The sequence below is a fragment of the Panthera pardus genome, unplaced genomic scaffold (assembly GCF_024362965.1).
Source record: "Panthera pardus isolate Hobbes unplaced genomic scaffold, ASM2436296v1 HiC_scaffold_15, whole genome shotgun sequence".
Taxonomy (NCBI): Eukaryota; Metazoa; Chordata; class Mammalia; order Carnivora; family Felidae; genus Panthera; species Panthera pardus.
Window position 1 is genome coordinate 48,973,983 of NW_026526710.1, and position 15,447 is coordinate 48,989,429.

General features: G+C 35.9%; 1 protein-coding gene across 3 annotated transcripts in view; it reads right to left on the reverse strand.

The window, feature by feature from the left end:
- Positions 1–15,447, reverse strand: part of CCDC178 (coiled-coil domain containing 178) — a 441,055-nt gene that overhangs the window by 539 nt on the left and 425,069 nt on the right. For all 3 annotated transcript variants that reach the window (XM_019465445.2, XM_019465447.2, XM_019465449.2), the window contains one exon: positions 1–147. This exon is cut by the window's left edge and continues 539 nt beyond it. In XM_019465445.2, coding sequence (XP_019320990.2) covers positions 67–147 — 81 coding nt within the window. In that variant the 3' untranslated portion in view covers positions 1–66. The remainder of the gene's footprint in view (positions 148–15,447) is intronic.

Sequence of the window (15,447 nt, forward strand, 5' to 3'; positions counted from 1 at the left end):
TGTTATCTGAACTGTGTGACTTTTCTTGTCTTTTATTTCAGCATCCAAGATACATTGGTTGTTTGCTTAACCATCGTTTTCACATGAGTCATCTGTCAAAGTCTGGAAGAAATCTAAGATGTGTTGCATTAAATTTGAAGATTCCTCCTGTTTAGAAGTGACAAACAAACAAAATCAATAACTGCTCATTAATTAAGAAAACAGAGTATTATTTTAAAGCCATACATGTGGAAAACTTGCCAATAATAAAAATAACACCAAATACCCTTACCTAATTCTTTATAGGTGACAAACAGTACGAACGCCAAAGAAGGGTGTTTTTCCTTATGACCTCGTAAGTTCTTAAAATTAAAAGTCAAACTAGCTTTAACACAGATAGTGAATGAGGAACTTAAAATACTCTACTGCTTTAGAGATTCTTTTATCCCCATCATCCTTGCCTCATTCCAGTGGCTTTTACATCATTTTATTACACACAGAAAGTGAAATCTGGGTTATTGTATAAGGCCAGGTTATGATGACTGTTACTAGATTCAATAATTGAATGTTTGTATTCTTTCAACAAATATATTTATTTATAGTAAAGGGGGAAAAAAAGGAAAAAATTTGTCACCCTCATTCAGTTTACATTCTAACGTGAGGAAAAGACAACATGTGGACATACATACATATATACAAAAGTACACACATAATTAGCAAACTATGTGTAAAATACAATATATATTTATAACTACATGCCGCAGCAACCTAGAAATCCCTACCATTTTCTTCTATACGTGTGTTTCTTCTAAACACAAACAAGAGCAAAATCAGTAACATGAACTAGGTTAATTTTGATAAGCTTGGCCAGAAGGTTTATTTATCACAAGAGATTTTTCTCAAAATATTCTTTTATGTAAAAGGAGTCTTCATTTTTGTTTTTAGATATTAGAAATGTTTACTATGAATGTGTGCTCTGGTCCTCAATATTGATTTGGTCTGCTGCCATTCTAAATGCATGTTATAACTGAGCCATAATACATATTAGTAGTTTTCTGGGTAATTATTACATGCCTCATCCCTCAAGTGCTATTCATAGCTTCTACACCAAAGGCTAAATTGCTTTAATTACCCAAGAAGTGAAATAATCCCTTAAAAGGTCTGGCTCTGGATGTCTCAATGCCATCATGAACACATTTTCTAAATAGAGACACAAAGGTTATACTTAAGCAGGTATAAAACATTCTTATGGAAACTAAACGAATTTGAACTGATAATTCTATCTTAGATATATCTTGATATTTATTTCTTGGCGATAATACTTATATACTTATTTACAAAAAAAAAAGACATGCTTACAAAACATTTTCCTCAAGCAAGAGGAACCTAACTGAAAAAAGAATGGAGATTTTAAGAGATAAGAATGAAACATTGAAAATCCATTTGAATAAAGCCTAAAAAATATCATTCTACTCTTAAAGGATCTCATGGCTGGATTCAGCCAAGTTGTATGATAAAAATGCCCCATGAGAATAGTCAAAGTCAAAGGTGATAGAAACACTTGTCAGAAATGAGAATATCATGGATATACAGAATACTGAACCAATCAATGGGTTAAAAATATATGTCTTTTTTATTGTGAAACATGGTCCTGTTTTAGAGTTTGTAAACACTTTGTCTTGATTATGGAGATTGCATATGGCAGTGATGATGGTGACTGAACCTTGATCTTTGAAGTGAAAGACAGCACACAGGAAAAATTCATACATGATTTCCTTTTGTAACCAGCACCGATAACTTGCATGAATTGAGATGCAAATAAGATCATGGTGGTTGTATTTGCTATGCATGCTTCCTACTTCAGACATTTGCCAGTAATCAAACTTTAGATCTTGTATACCTGAGATGTGTGGGTCTGTGTACAGAAAGAGATATTGTATTAAAATTCAGTAGATGGCCAAATAATGGAGAAATAATGAATCTACATCTTATTTTTTTAAAAGTTTATTTATTTATTTTGAGAGAGAGAGAGGGAGGGAGAGAGAGTGAGCGCATGTGCAGGGAAGGGGCAGAAAGACAGAGAGAGAGAGAGAGAGAGAGAGAGAGAGAGAGAGAGAAAATCCCAAGCAGAATTCATGCTGTCAGCACGGAGACCGACTGGGGGCTTGATCCCACAAACCATGAGCCAAAATCAAGAATAGGACACTTAACTGACTGAGCCACCCAGGTGACCCTGAATCTTAATTTTGCATGATAAATCTAACTAAGCTAAATCTTGCTTTAGTAAATAGCTAATTACAATTGATACGTGATTTGCATAATAAAACGCCGGTTTGCATTCTGTTAATCTTAAATTAGCATATAATTACATTTTTGATAGGTAGGAATGTTTCTAAGGTGCTCAAAGAGCCTATTTGCTTAAGATGATAAAGGGTTTTTTTTTTCATATTCTGATTTCAGTATTGGTTAGACAAGTAAAAAATTTTCCATGATGAAGATCAAAACCAATGTCAAACCAACCCCTGTATGAACTATTAAGAATAGGGCCAATTTTGAGCTAATAAATTTTGAAAGAATAAGATTTATATTGTGTGAGTGTTTGTATAAAATTTTGCATTTGGTCGTATTTTCAAAGTTACCTTTCATTAATTTTTATCAACTTTTTTTCTTTTGTGTCTTGCAAACTTCATAATGCAGATATTGTATCTAGTAATATTATTTGCTGATAGATACCAGAGACAAAGATCCTGAAAAATAGGATCCTATTTTTTACATTAGTAACAGTTCCTATGAACTATTTTTAACAATCCATTAAAATGTATATAGGATTATAAAGAAATTCGGATTATCCCCATTCAAACCTTGATCAGAAAGAAATCAGAATAAACTTTCCTTTCTAAAACCTTTTGAATCTGCTTCATGCAGACAATGGTTTTCTGAAGTGTTCTTAGACAGATACTTGGGTGCTGTGGGTAGAAATAGAAAGTGGTGGACCTTCTTAGCAGCATCAAAAGTGGTAGATGGTAACAGTGAATGATAAAGAAAGGAAAACGAGGTGCATACCTCTCAGACCAAACAGAACTTTTGCAGTTTAATGATTTCTTTTGTACCCGAAAGACACTTCTAAAGTTGCTTTAGAACTCACAGTCCCAAGGACAAGACAGAACTTAACTCTGCAGATCTGTAATGTGACATGCTATTAATGCTCTATGAGCCGTTTGCCAGAAAAGAGTTCAATGGTCATCAGTTAAAATACTGTGATGATAATTTCAATTACTAGCTAATTTCTAGATTTGAGAATATACTTTATTTTTAAAGTATGATTACATTCCTTTCTGAGCTGAGCGTGAAAATCTTTGACACTTGGTTATTCAGTAGGAGCACTGTCACTGTAGGAAAACAGTAAAAATAGGGAGCAACTGGACAGGAAAACATGATTTTTCAGGAGTGTTGTTTGGAAGGATAAGACCATTTTTAAAAGGGATATACTGGCAAATTAGCAAATAGCTGTCCTAATAATTTATTAGAGGCTTTATTGCATTTCATCAAAAAGGAATCACTGAGGTCACTTTTTAAATGAAGCAGTCAAGTTGGCTTTCAAAGAAATCCAACACGAATAAATCTAAGAGGCAGGGTATCTCATCTGTTTGATGCTTTAGACCAGAGCCTGAACAGCAATGAGGTGGGCAGGACGCATGTCGTAGAGGTAGAGAAAGTTAGGCCAAGTTACAGGACTTAACCAAAATTCATCATATTCCAAAACTTGTGAGCAGTTAGGAAGATTTAAAGGACACATTATATTGTGTCAGCTTTGTTTCCTAATTGTATGTTTTTGTTTTGCTTGGTGTGGTCACATTAATGAATGAATTTACCTTGGAAAAAAGACACCCTTCCTAAAGGCAAGGGCTGATTAATTTCGCTCCAAGAAACTAGTGACCTGAATATAGGTCCTCATTGGTGGTGATAAGCATTAATCCATTCAAAACAGGAAGATTTCTGTCACAATTTTGGTTTCACCCAGTTGGGTACACAGACAGAAAATGGGGGGATATTCAGGGATCAGTTCGGTAGCTATGGTGATATTTTCTGCTAAGGTAGTAAATGGGTTTAAAGTTCACAATTGTTTGAAGTCTTTTGCCCTGGAGTTTTCTGAGAGTAAGTCGTTGGCATGTTCGGTGAGAACACAAAGACCAGAGTGACATACCAGAACTTTCCCCTCCCACCTTTACTTCTTTTTGAATATTATGTTGTCCTGGGATTCACTCTGGAACTCACTAAGATGAGAACTAGGCACAGAGGTTGACAAACATACCACATCCAGATCAATCTTCACAGCTCTCTAAGTGAGGTGTAATCACTGTAAATCTTTTTTTGCAGTTGATTTATATTGTAATTAAGGCAGAGAGGAAGCACATGCAAGGCCAAAAGTGGAAAAGTAGCACACATTTTTCATGGGAAGTTTTTTTCCCCCGTAAGTCAGAGCACAAGAGAGTATTAGAAAAAAAAATTACAAGGAACTAGTCACGCTCACTGGCATGATATGGGAGAATGCTAAGTCATCTGTGTTTTCTGTTTAAATGTATATATTTCAGTTGATTAAAAAAGCACATGGTGAATTGATCTTGCAGCTTATAAAAGCAATATTTCGGCTTCGGTGTTTTTTATTCTTTTTTTTAATCAAATTATCTCCCAAAGCATTTTGACTGAAGTTTATTAACAAGGCAATGCAGCTATTAGTGCTCTGTAGTGCACTCTTGCAAAGTTAAGTAAGAGACATGACTTTCCCTATGCATACTGATCATACCTTCTGAAGGTCTAAAAGAACTAAAGATTGCACAGCTGAGTGGTTTTGAAGAAAGAAAATTGTTACTTTGTCTTTTTTTTATGCAATGTTATTAGATTTTTGGCGGGGGAGCATTCATAAGAAACATTATATTGCTAGATTTTAACTGGTATTTCAAATATTATCAGATTTCCAAAAAAGTAAGTTAGAAATTCAGAGAGACTAAAAGCAGGTACAGGCCTTCAGGCTGGGAGAGAGGAGACCAGGAAAAGTTACCGTGAAGGTTTAGGTGGATAACCAGGCTGCCTTTCAGAAAATGTGGGGTAATGTGATTCATATTAAACAGGAGAATAGTCACATCTTTGGTAACGTGGCAAATGATAAAGAGAAAGCAATGCTTTAATTTTGCATTTAATGTTGTAATAGTTTAAAAAGAGGATGACTAATTCTAAACCAACATATTCTAAGGGAGAAAAATATTTTAAGAGTCCTATTCTAGTCATTAGTAAAAAAAAAAAATTCCATGTGAATCCCCCACTGAAAGAATGATCAAGCTCTGTGATCTTGCTAGATTCTTGGGGAAAAAAATCTGGCTAATAATGGCTCTGCTTTTCATTTAAGGAAACAAAAGCTTTTCTACCTAGAATTCAACATGAGAAGTAGCCTCTTCTCAGTTTATTCCTGTAAATAAAATTGAATTCTACTTCATTTTTTTTTTCTGTTCCATATTTATTGCTAATTTAATTAGCATTTAATCCTACATTTGCTTTCCTTCTCAGAGGACAGTGTTTCTTCTGCGGAAGAACAAAATGTTCTATGGTCAAAATTTGGTAACCACTGGGGCACCTAGGTGGCTCAGTTGGTTAAGCTTCTGACTTCCGCTCAAGTCATGATTTCATGGTTGGTGAGTTTGAGCCCTGCATTGGGTTCTGTGCTGACAGTGCAGACCCTGCTTGGTATTCTCTCTCTCTTCCTCTCTCTCTGCCCCTCCCCCATGTGCTCTCTGTCTCTGTCAGTCTTTCCCTCTCTCAAAATAAATAAGGAAACTTAAAAAAATTTGGTAACTACTGAATATTCAACCCCACTCTTTCAAGAGTTATAAAGCACAGTAGCATATTAGTCTCAGATATTCTGAAATTAAAAAAAAAAAAAAGAAAACTGACTCAGTGTTTTAATATCCAGTATTTCAAAAATTTATCGTCCACTTGATCTTTTACCTGGTAGTAGCCTATTAAGATCCCAAAGGATGTGTTGCAGAAAAATTGTATTGGTGTGAAGAAAATAAGTAAGTTAAAATGAGACCTGGTGCTTAGATTTCAATCCTTGCATGGACAGTATAAATTACCTTTCTCTTTCATTTATTCACTTGACAAACACTTATTTTCATTTGTTATGTTTAAGCTCCCCCCTTTGGTACAATGGCAGATATTGTGGTCAGAACTGGAAAAGTAGCACATTAGCACCCCCTTCACCCCCATGTCCCCCCCACCCCTTAAATTGGAGTGCAAAATACAGTGTGGCCTCAAGGACTGTGGGAATAACAGTTTATCACAACACAGAATGTGATATGGTCACAGATAAGCTGTGGTTTTCAAAAGGAGGGAAATGCCACTTCCGGTTGTGAATTCAGTGAATTCTCATGAAGGAGATGTCTTGCTAACTCTACTTTCAAAGATGAGCCAGGAGAAAAACATGGGATCTTCTTAGGGACCATCAAATAAACAAGTGTTCCTGGGGGTACTGGATGATAAAACTAAAGGGTAAATTGGATCCATATTACTGTGGTCTTGAGCAGTACAATTGATCATTTCACTCATCATTCTTGACTCTGAATTTGTTTTGATTGTTCTAAAATCTAATCTACACAAATGAAAGAGACTTGACATTGCCATATGTGCTTCCAAGTGTATGCTGAGGGCTCTAAAGATGATTCCAATGCTGTTAGCAGTGTTTTATATACTTAGACCTCACAGTGATTGGTAAATGGTTTGCTCATAATATATAAAGTGGTAACAGTCATGTTACTTAAAAATCTCATGAGTTTTCTGATGTATACAATTTGTGAATATGAACATAGTCCCAAAGTTTGAAACTTTGTCAATTATTCTAATTAATTTTAGGTTGCTGACTAGATAAAATTTGACTTGGAAAACAGACTTATATGAACCAATTTAGCACTGCATTTTAATTTTGCTTCACAAGAATATTTATATTTTCTTACATATTGTATTTGAATTTCAACAATTTTTTTAATTGTTTTTTAAATGTTTACTTATTTTTGAGAGAGACAGAGAGAGTGAGCAGGGAAGGGCAGAGAGAGAGGGGGACAGAGAATCCAAGCAGGCCCCCCAATGTCAGCACAGAGCTTGATGTGGATGCAGGACTTGAACTCAAGAACAGTGCAATCATAACCTGAGCCTAAATCAAGAGTTGGACGCTTAACCGACTGAGCCCCCAGGTGCCCTGAATTTCAATAATTTTTAAACCAATGTATTTCAGCTCAGTATGAACTTCTGCTTTAGTAAAAACATGATTTGGAGACCATGCGGCATAAGATTCCACAGGCTTAATCAATAGAATATTTGCTAGAAAATGCCCTAATTATGAAGGACCATGCATTCTAGAATTCTTACAAACTTGGATTTCTGTGTAGCAGGACCTGTAGCTTTGATGTGTGTGTGTGTGTGTGTGTGTGTGTGTGTGTGTGTGTGTGTGTGTGTGTATACTCTACATTTTTTGACTTCACATTATGCAATTTGGGATGTCAAGAGCAAAAAAAGCTTAGTTTTCCTAGATATTAATTTACTTGGGTTCAATTTTAAATGGGCTTTAAGTATTCTCTTAGTTCTTGACTATTTTACACAGACCAAGATTAAATTATCTTTCTCTTGTTTTATTTAAAAAGCTTTAGGAAAACCATCTCTTGCACATAAAAGTAGCTTCATTCTGTGTCATTATGAACTACCTTTCTTTGTGTTAGACTTGGTGATTAGAATAAGTATCAACAAAGATCTTAGAATATTGTGTACCACCTTGTTTACACTGTTAGAAATCTCAGATAACCTATCCAGTGATCCTCCTGCGCTCTGAGCGACTTACTCCTTGAGTCTCTCAAATAATCCTTTTGAGGAGAGTTAACATGACACCGATGATGTGCTAACCTTGCAGGTGGTTAGGTTTGACTCTAAATTAGTTATAATCTCTAGAATTAGCCCTAAAAATGAAACAAAACCATTCTTCTTGTGAATTTGGAATTCCCTATTATTTTAGCAAGCCTAAAATAAAAATCTTTTTATGTACACCGTTCTCTTCACCCTGACTGCTTTCCAATGAATACTCAGAAGGAAAATATATTTGAAAAATATTAATTCAAAATATTAGGACTAAAATATCAAGACTGTGAATGGAGAATGCATTTATATAGAAAATACAACAGATGCCCAATTCACATTTTTTTCAGGTTTATTGAGGTTTAATTGACAACACTGTAAGATGTATATTTAAAGTGTACAATGTAATGACTTTACATATATCTATATATCTATACATATATATAGATATATAGTGAAAGGATTCCCACAATGGAGTTAATTAGCACATCCATTATCTCACAAATTTACTCTGTTTGGGGTATATATTTGTTTTTTTTTTTTAATTTTTTTTTCAACGTTTTTTATTTATTTTTGGGACAGAGAGAGACAGAGCATGAACGGGGGAGGGGCAGAGAGAGAGGGAGACACAGAATCGGAAACAGGCTCCAGGCTCCGAGCCATCAGCCCAGAGCCTGACGCGGGGCTCGAACTCACAGACCGCGAGATCGTGACCTGGCTGAAGTCGGACGCTTAACCGACTGCGCCACCCAGGCGCCCCTGGGGTATATATTTGAATACAGATGCAAATTGTATGCAAGTACAATATTATCAAATATAGTCACTGTTTTACTCTAAGTCCCCAGACCTTATTATTCATCTTATACCTGAAAATTTGTGCCCTTTTACCAACCTCTCCCATTTCCCATAAGCAGGGGAGGGGCAAAGGGAGAGGGAGAGAGAATCTTAAGCAGACTCTGCACTGGGCATGGAGCCTGACACAGGGCTTGATCTCATGACTGTGAGATCATGACCTGAGGCAAAATCAAGAGTTGGACACTTAACATGAGCCACTCAGGCACCCTTCTAATGTGTATTCTATTATTTTTTTTAATGTTTTATTTAGTTATTTTGAGAGAGAGACAGAGCAAGCACGAGCATAGGTGAGTGGAGATGGGGCAGTGAGGAGAGAGAGAGAGAATGAGAATCCCAAGCAAGCTCTGCACTGAGAATGCAGAGCCTGACGTGGGGCTTGAACTCACGAACCATGAGACTGCGACCTGAGCTGAAATCAAGAGTTGGATGCTTAACCCACTCAGCCACCCAGGTGCCCCAATCTAATGTGTATTTTTTTTTTTTTTTTAATTTTTTTTTTTCAACTTTTTTTTTTTTTTTTTTTTTTTTTTTTTATTTATTTTTGGGACAGAGAGAGACAGAGCATGAACGGGGGAGGGGCAGAGAGAGGGAGACACAGAATCGGAAACAGGCTCCAGGCTCCGAGCCATCAGCCCAGATGCCTGACGCGGGGCTCGAACTCACAGACCGCGAGATCGTGACCTGGCTGAAGTCGGACGCTTAACCGACTGCGCCACCCAGGCGCCCCTAATGTGTATTTTTAATCTAATGTTTCCTTATTGATTTTCTGTCTGAATAATCTATCAATTTGCTCTTTTCTAGAAAAAAATTCTATATATGAATCCTTAAATTATTTATGGATTACATGCTCTTTGAGGGCATAAATAGTATCTATTCATCTTTACATCTTAGAACCTGACCCACTGCTTGATCTTTTATAGGCAGTATATACTTGCTGAATTGAGTGATCATTGTTACTATCAAATATAACAGGCATAGTACTTTTGGATCTTGGTCTTTTGATTGTTAGTGTTTTTCTTTACTTGTTTATTATAATGTCTCCATGGGAAGGAAAAGGAGGAGAATACTGTTTAGAGTAAGTCCTTAGAGGTGAAGAGTACATGGAAAGCCTGTGTCCTAGGCCAAGGCAAAAAGACAAAGTGAGGAGATGAGAAGTCTGATGCCCTCTAGGCTGTCATCCTCTTAAAGGGAGTAAATAGTTGAAATATCCAGATGGAGGTAACATAAGAAAAATGCTATTCTTCTTTGAGTGTAGCCTAGGGGAGACAGAAGTAAGAAGGTCTTTACAGAGCTATATACAACCAGTATCATAATAATAAGGTAGCCACGACCAGGAATTGGCAGGTCTGGGTAAATACCTAGGAGTGTAACAGTCAGATCATATGGTAGTCACATGTTACTTCCTTAAGAGATTGCCAAAATATTTTCTAAAGTGGTTGTACCATTTTACCTTCTACCAACAGTTTATGAGAATTCCACTTTCTCACCACCCCTGTCAACACATAACATGATCAATTTAAAAACATTAGCCATTCTAATAGGTGTGGTGCTATCTTATTGTGGTTTTAACTTGTTTTTCATGAATGATTGACTAATGGTGTTGAGCACCTTTTCATCCGCTTATTTTCTATTTGCATATCTTTTTAGGTGAATTGCCCATTTAAATATTTTGTCCACTTTTTGTTGCGGTATTTATTTATCTGATATAGAGTTTAGAGATTTTTTTCAATGCATATTTTGGGTACAATTTGTTAAACATATTACTTGACAAATATTTTCTTCCTGTAGGTGGCTGGCATTTTGATTTTCTTAATAGTGTCCTTAGAAGAGCAGAAGTTTTACATTTTGATGAAGTCCAATCTATTTTTTTTTCCTTGTACTTTTTGGTGTTGTGCTCGAAAAATAGTTGCCTATTCAAATTTCATGAAGATTTTTCTCCTCTGCTTTCTTCTAGAAGTTTTGTGGTTTTAGGTTCTATGTTTAGATTTATGATACATTTGCATTAATGTCTGCATATGGTCCAAGGTAAGAGTCAAATTTCATTTATTTGCATATGCCTATGTTGAAAAGACTATGTTGAATTGTCTTAGTAACTTTGTAAGAAAACAGTTGTTAGTTGGGGTGCCTGGGTGGCTCAATCAGTTAAGCATCCAACTCTTGGTTTCAGCTCAGGTCATGATCTCAGGGTTCATGAGATCCAGTCTTGCATTTGGGCTCTGCGCTAACAGCACAGAGCCTGCTTGGGATTCTCCCTCTCTCTCTCTCTCTCTCTCTCTCTCTGCCCCTCCCTTGCTCATGTGCTCTCTCCTCAAATTATAAATAAATAAACTTTAAACAAACAAAAACAGTTGTCAATAAATGTGGGTCTATTTCTATAGTCCTTGTTCAGTTCCATTGATTTATTGGTATATCTTGATCCAATGCCGTACTACTTTGATTACTCAGGTATTATAAATCCTTCAACTGTAGTCTTTCTTTACAAAGTTGCTTTAGCTATTCTATGTCCTTTGCATTTTCTTGTGGATTTTAAAATATTTTTGCTAATTGTTTTAAAATGATTTGTATTGTGTTGAATCTTTCGATCAATTTGTCAAAACTGACACTTGTCAAAAATGACATCTTAACAATGTTGAGACTTCTGATCCCAAAATAAGGTACATCCCTTTCCTTATTCAGGACTTCCTTAATTTCTCTAAGCAATGTTTGGTAGTTTTCAGTATATAGGTCTTGCACTGAAGTTATTTAATAATTTTATGATATTGTACAGGCAATGTTTTCTTAACTTTGATATCCAATAATAGCTAGTATATAGAAATAGTTGTATACTAGTGTTGTATTATGCAAACTTACTAAGTTTACTTATTAGCTTTTTTGTTGATTTCATTGGATTTTTCTATACAGTTGATAATGTCTGCCAATGAAGACCATTTTACTTCTTTTCTAATCTGTATCATTTTTTTTTCTTTTTGTTGCATTATTACATTGGTTGGAACTTCTAAGACAATGTTGAAAATGTCTTCAAGTGATGTTACTTCATATATAGTATAAAGTCATATAATAATATATTTCTTCTTTTTTGGTTTTCACGATAATATGGTCATACATTCTACTGATAGATATTTATAAACTATGCATTGTATTGCTATACATTGTTTGCTTAAAGAGTCACTTGTCACTTACAAATGTTTTAAAAATAAGAAAAAAAATCTCATATATTTTCTCAGGTAGTTACCATTTCTGTAAGTGTCCCTTTGAGTAGCTCCCTATTTCCAACTGCTATCACTTTTCCTCTGCCTAACAAACTTCCTTTAACATCTCTTATAGTGTAAGTCAACTTCTGTATGTCGGAAAAAGTCTTCACTTTGGACTCTTTTGAAAGACATAACTGTGTATAAGATTCTAGATTGGCTCCCCCCGGCCACATTGCTTTAAATATTTACTCCACTGTCTTTTGATTTGAATCTGCTGTCAACCTTAGTTTTGTTCCTTTGTATGTAACACGTTTTATCAATGTCTGGTGGATTTTAAGATTTTCTCTTTATCACTGGTTTTGTGCAATTTGATTTTGATATGTGTTGATGTAGGTTCCTGTTTCCTGAAGTTGTGGTCTTTTACTTTTTTGTTTGCAGTTTGCATTATATTTGGGAAAAAAACGGCCATCATTTCTTTGAATATTTTTTCTGTTCTCTTTCTTCTCTTCTTCAGGGACTCACACGTGACGTATATGAGGCTGCTTGAAGACATCTCATAGCTTACTGAAACTCTTCATTTAAAAAAAGTCTTTTTCTTTTTTTTTTTAAATTTTTTTAACGTTTATTTATTTTTGAGACAGAGACAGAGCATGAACGGGGGAGGGTCAGAGAGAGAGGGAGACACAGAATCTGAAACAGGCCCCAGGCTCTGAGCTGTCAGCACAGAGCCCGACGCGGGGCTCGAACTCACAGACTGTGATATCATGACCCGAGCTGAAGTCGGACGCTCAACCGACTGAGCCACCCAGGCGCCCCAAAAAATTCTTTTTCTCTGTCTCTCATTTTGGATGGTTTCTATTCCTATGAATTCTCATTCACTTTTCTTTTTTTTTTTTTTAAATTTTTTTAACGTTTATTTATTTTTGAGACAGAGAGAGACAGAGCATGAATGGGGGGAAGGTCAGAGAGAGGGAGACACAGAATCTGAAACAGGCTCCAGGCTCTGAGCTGTCAGCACAGAGTCCGACGCGGGGCTCGAATTCACGGACCGCAAGATCATGACCTGAGCCGAAGTCGGCCGCTTAATCGACTGAGCCATCCAGGCACCCCTCATTCACTTTTCTTAATGCAGTTTCACATCTGCCATGAATCTTATCCTACGCATTTTTCATCTCAGGCATTGTAGTTTTTGTCTTTAGATGTCTGATTTGTGTCCTTTGATGCCGCTACATAATTTATTAACATATGGAACATAGTTATAATAATTGCTTAATGTACTTATCTGCTAATTCTAACCTCTGTGGCAGTTCCATGTCAATTTCAATTGATTACTTATCTCATTGTATTTTTCTGTTTTGCATGACTTGTGATATTTTATTGGATGTCCTACATTGTGAATTTTACCTTCTTTGGTGATTGATATTTTTGTATTCCTATAAATAGTCTTGAGATTTGTTCTAGTTACAGTTAAATTACTTGGAAACCAATCTGATCCTTTTGAGTCTCATTTTCAAGATATGTTAGGTAGAGCCAGGTCTGTGTTGATCTAGAGCTAATTAATTCCCTATTGAGATAAGACTTTTCTGAGTACTCTACCCAGCTCTCCATAAGTTATAAAGTTTTTCATTCTGTCTTGTAGGAACATGTCTTGTGTGAGAACTAGATACTATTGCCACTAATATTTGGAGTAATTTTTCTTGGCCTAAGGCAGTTTTCTTATAAGCATATATTGCTCAGCTAGTTATTCAAAAGGGAGTCTTCTGCAAATTTCCAGAGTTCTCTGCAGGATACTCTGTCCTGTGTACTACAGCTTCTTTTATCTCCTTGAACTCTGAGCTCCATCCACTCAACTGTTGGAGTCTACAGAAGTCTGCCTCTATTTACTTCCTCCCCACCCCCAGCTTGTACTATGAAATACAAACTCTCTCAAGGTAATAAGCTGAGACAATTGTAGGCTTTGCCTTTTGTGGTTCATGTCTTTCTGGATCCCTATCCTTTTCATTGCTTGATTTGTCAAATACCTTGAAAACTGTTGTTCCATATATTTTTTGTTTGGTATTTGGCTGTTTTAGGCAAAAGGGTAAATATGACTCCTGTAAGTTAATTCTGCCTGTAAGTAGAAGTATCTTTTGATTTCATGTACTTCTGATAATTTCTTCTGGTTTCCAACAGTTATAATTGAAACTGTTACCAAGAAACTGGGTGATGTGAATGCATGTGACTCCATTGTGGTACCCCCTTACAATCTTGGCTAGTAGAGTTTAGAAATGTGACCAATTTAATAGATAAGGTTAAATCTTAGAAAAATTTGCTATTAGTAATTCCAGGAAAATTCTGAAGATATGCTACTTCAATGGAGGAACATTAAGAAGAAAAATTAATCTATAATACTTAGGCATATTTATGGTCAACACAGAGTTTTAGACTTGTATAGTTGATACCTGTTCCTTTGCTATAGTTGAATACTTTCCCCATAATTTCAGTTACCAGCAATATCCTTATGAGTTCTAAAATATTCTTGTTAGCCCAGGGGTCTTCCTGAGCTCAAGTCTCATCACCTTACTAGACTCTAGACTCTCCATTATCTAAATGATCCTCAATTCTCTTTAATTTCAAACATGAACTCAATCTCATCTAACATCCTTCCTTTCTTTCTGAATTACTTATCATGATGTTCTTGTGCCTTTGTGGATTTATACATGATTTTACATTCAATTAAGATAATTTTCTTATTCTCAGCCCCCTACAAAATGCTTCCTTGTCCCCAGGAGTTCATAGAAATTTTGGCACATACATTGGTTTAATTAATTTGTGAAAAGTCCTATGCCTTTCTTAAAACTATGAATTCCTGGTGTGCTTATGTCCCCATTACCTCCTCTAGCTATAATGTACTGAATTGATTCTATTTGGGGGTCATTTCACCGTACTCATTTCCTTAATTTCCACAATAAAAACCAAACTGAAGTTTTTATGCATGGTAGCAGAAATTACCTGGGGTTTAGAGAAGATGAGTGGTGGTGGATCACATCATTACAATACACAATACTCACTAAACATCTCTGTTCCCAAAGTATACCTTAATTATTTCTGCCAACCTGAACTCTGGCCTTCCATCATATTGCTCTCACCCTGCCCTTGAGGAATTCTCTACTATTCCCTGCAAGTGAGAAATTATGAGAGTTTGCTTATTGCTTTCCCTTCTTGCACATTCTACCTCAAGTTGTCTATGAAGGTTTTTTTTTAAATATGAAATTTATTGTCAAATTGGTTTCCATACAACACCCAGTGCTCATCCCAACAGGTGCCCTCCTCAATACCCCTCACCCACCCTCTCTTCCCTCCCACCCCCCATCAACCCTCAGTTTGTTCTCAGTTTTTAAGAGTCTCTTACGTTTTGGCTCCCTCCCTCTCTAACCTTTTTTTTTTTTTTTCCCTCCCTTTCCCTCCCCCATGTTCTTCTGTTAAGTTTCTCAGGATCCACTTAGGAGTGAAAACATATGGTATCTGTCTTTCTCTGTATGACTTATTT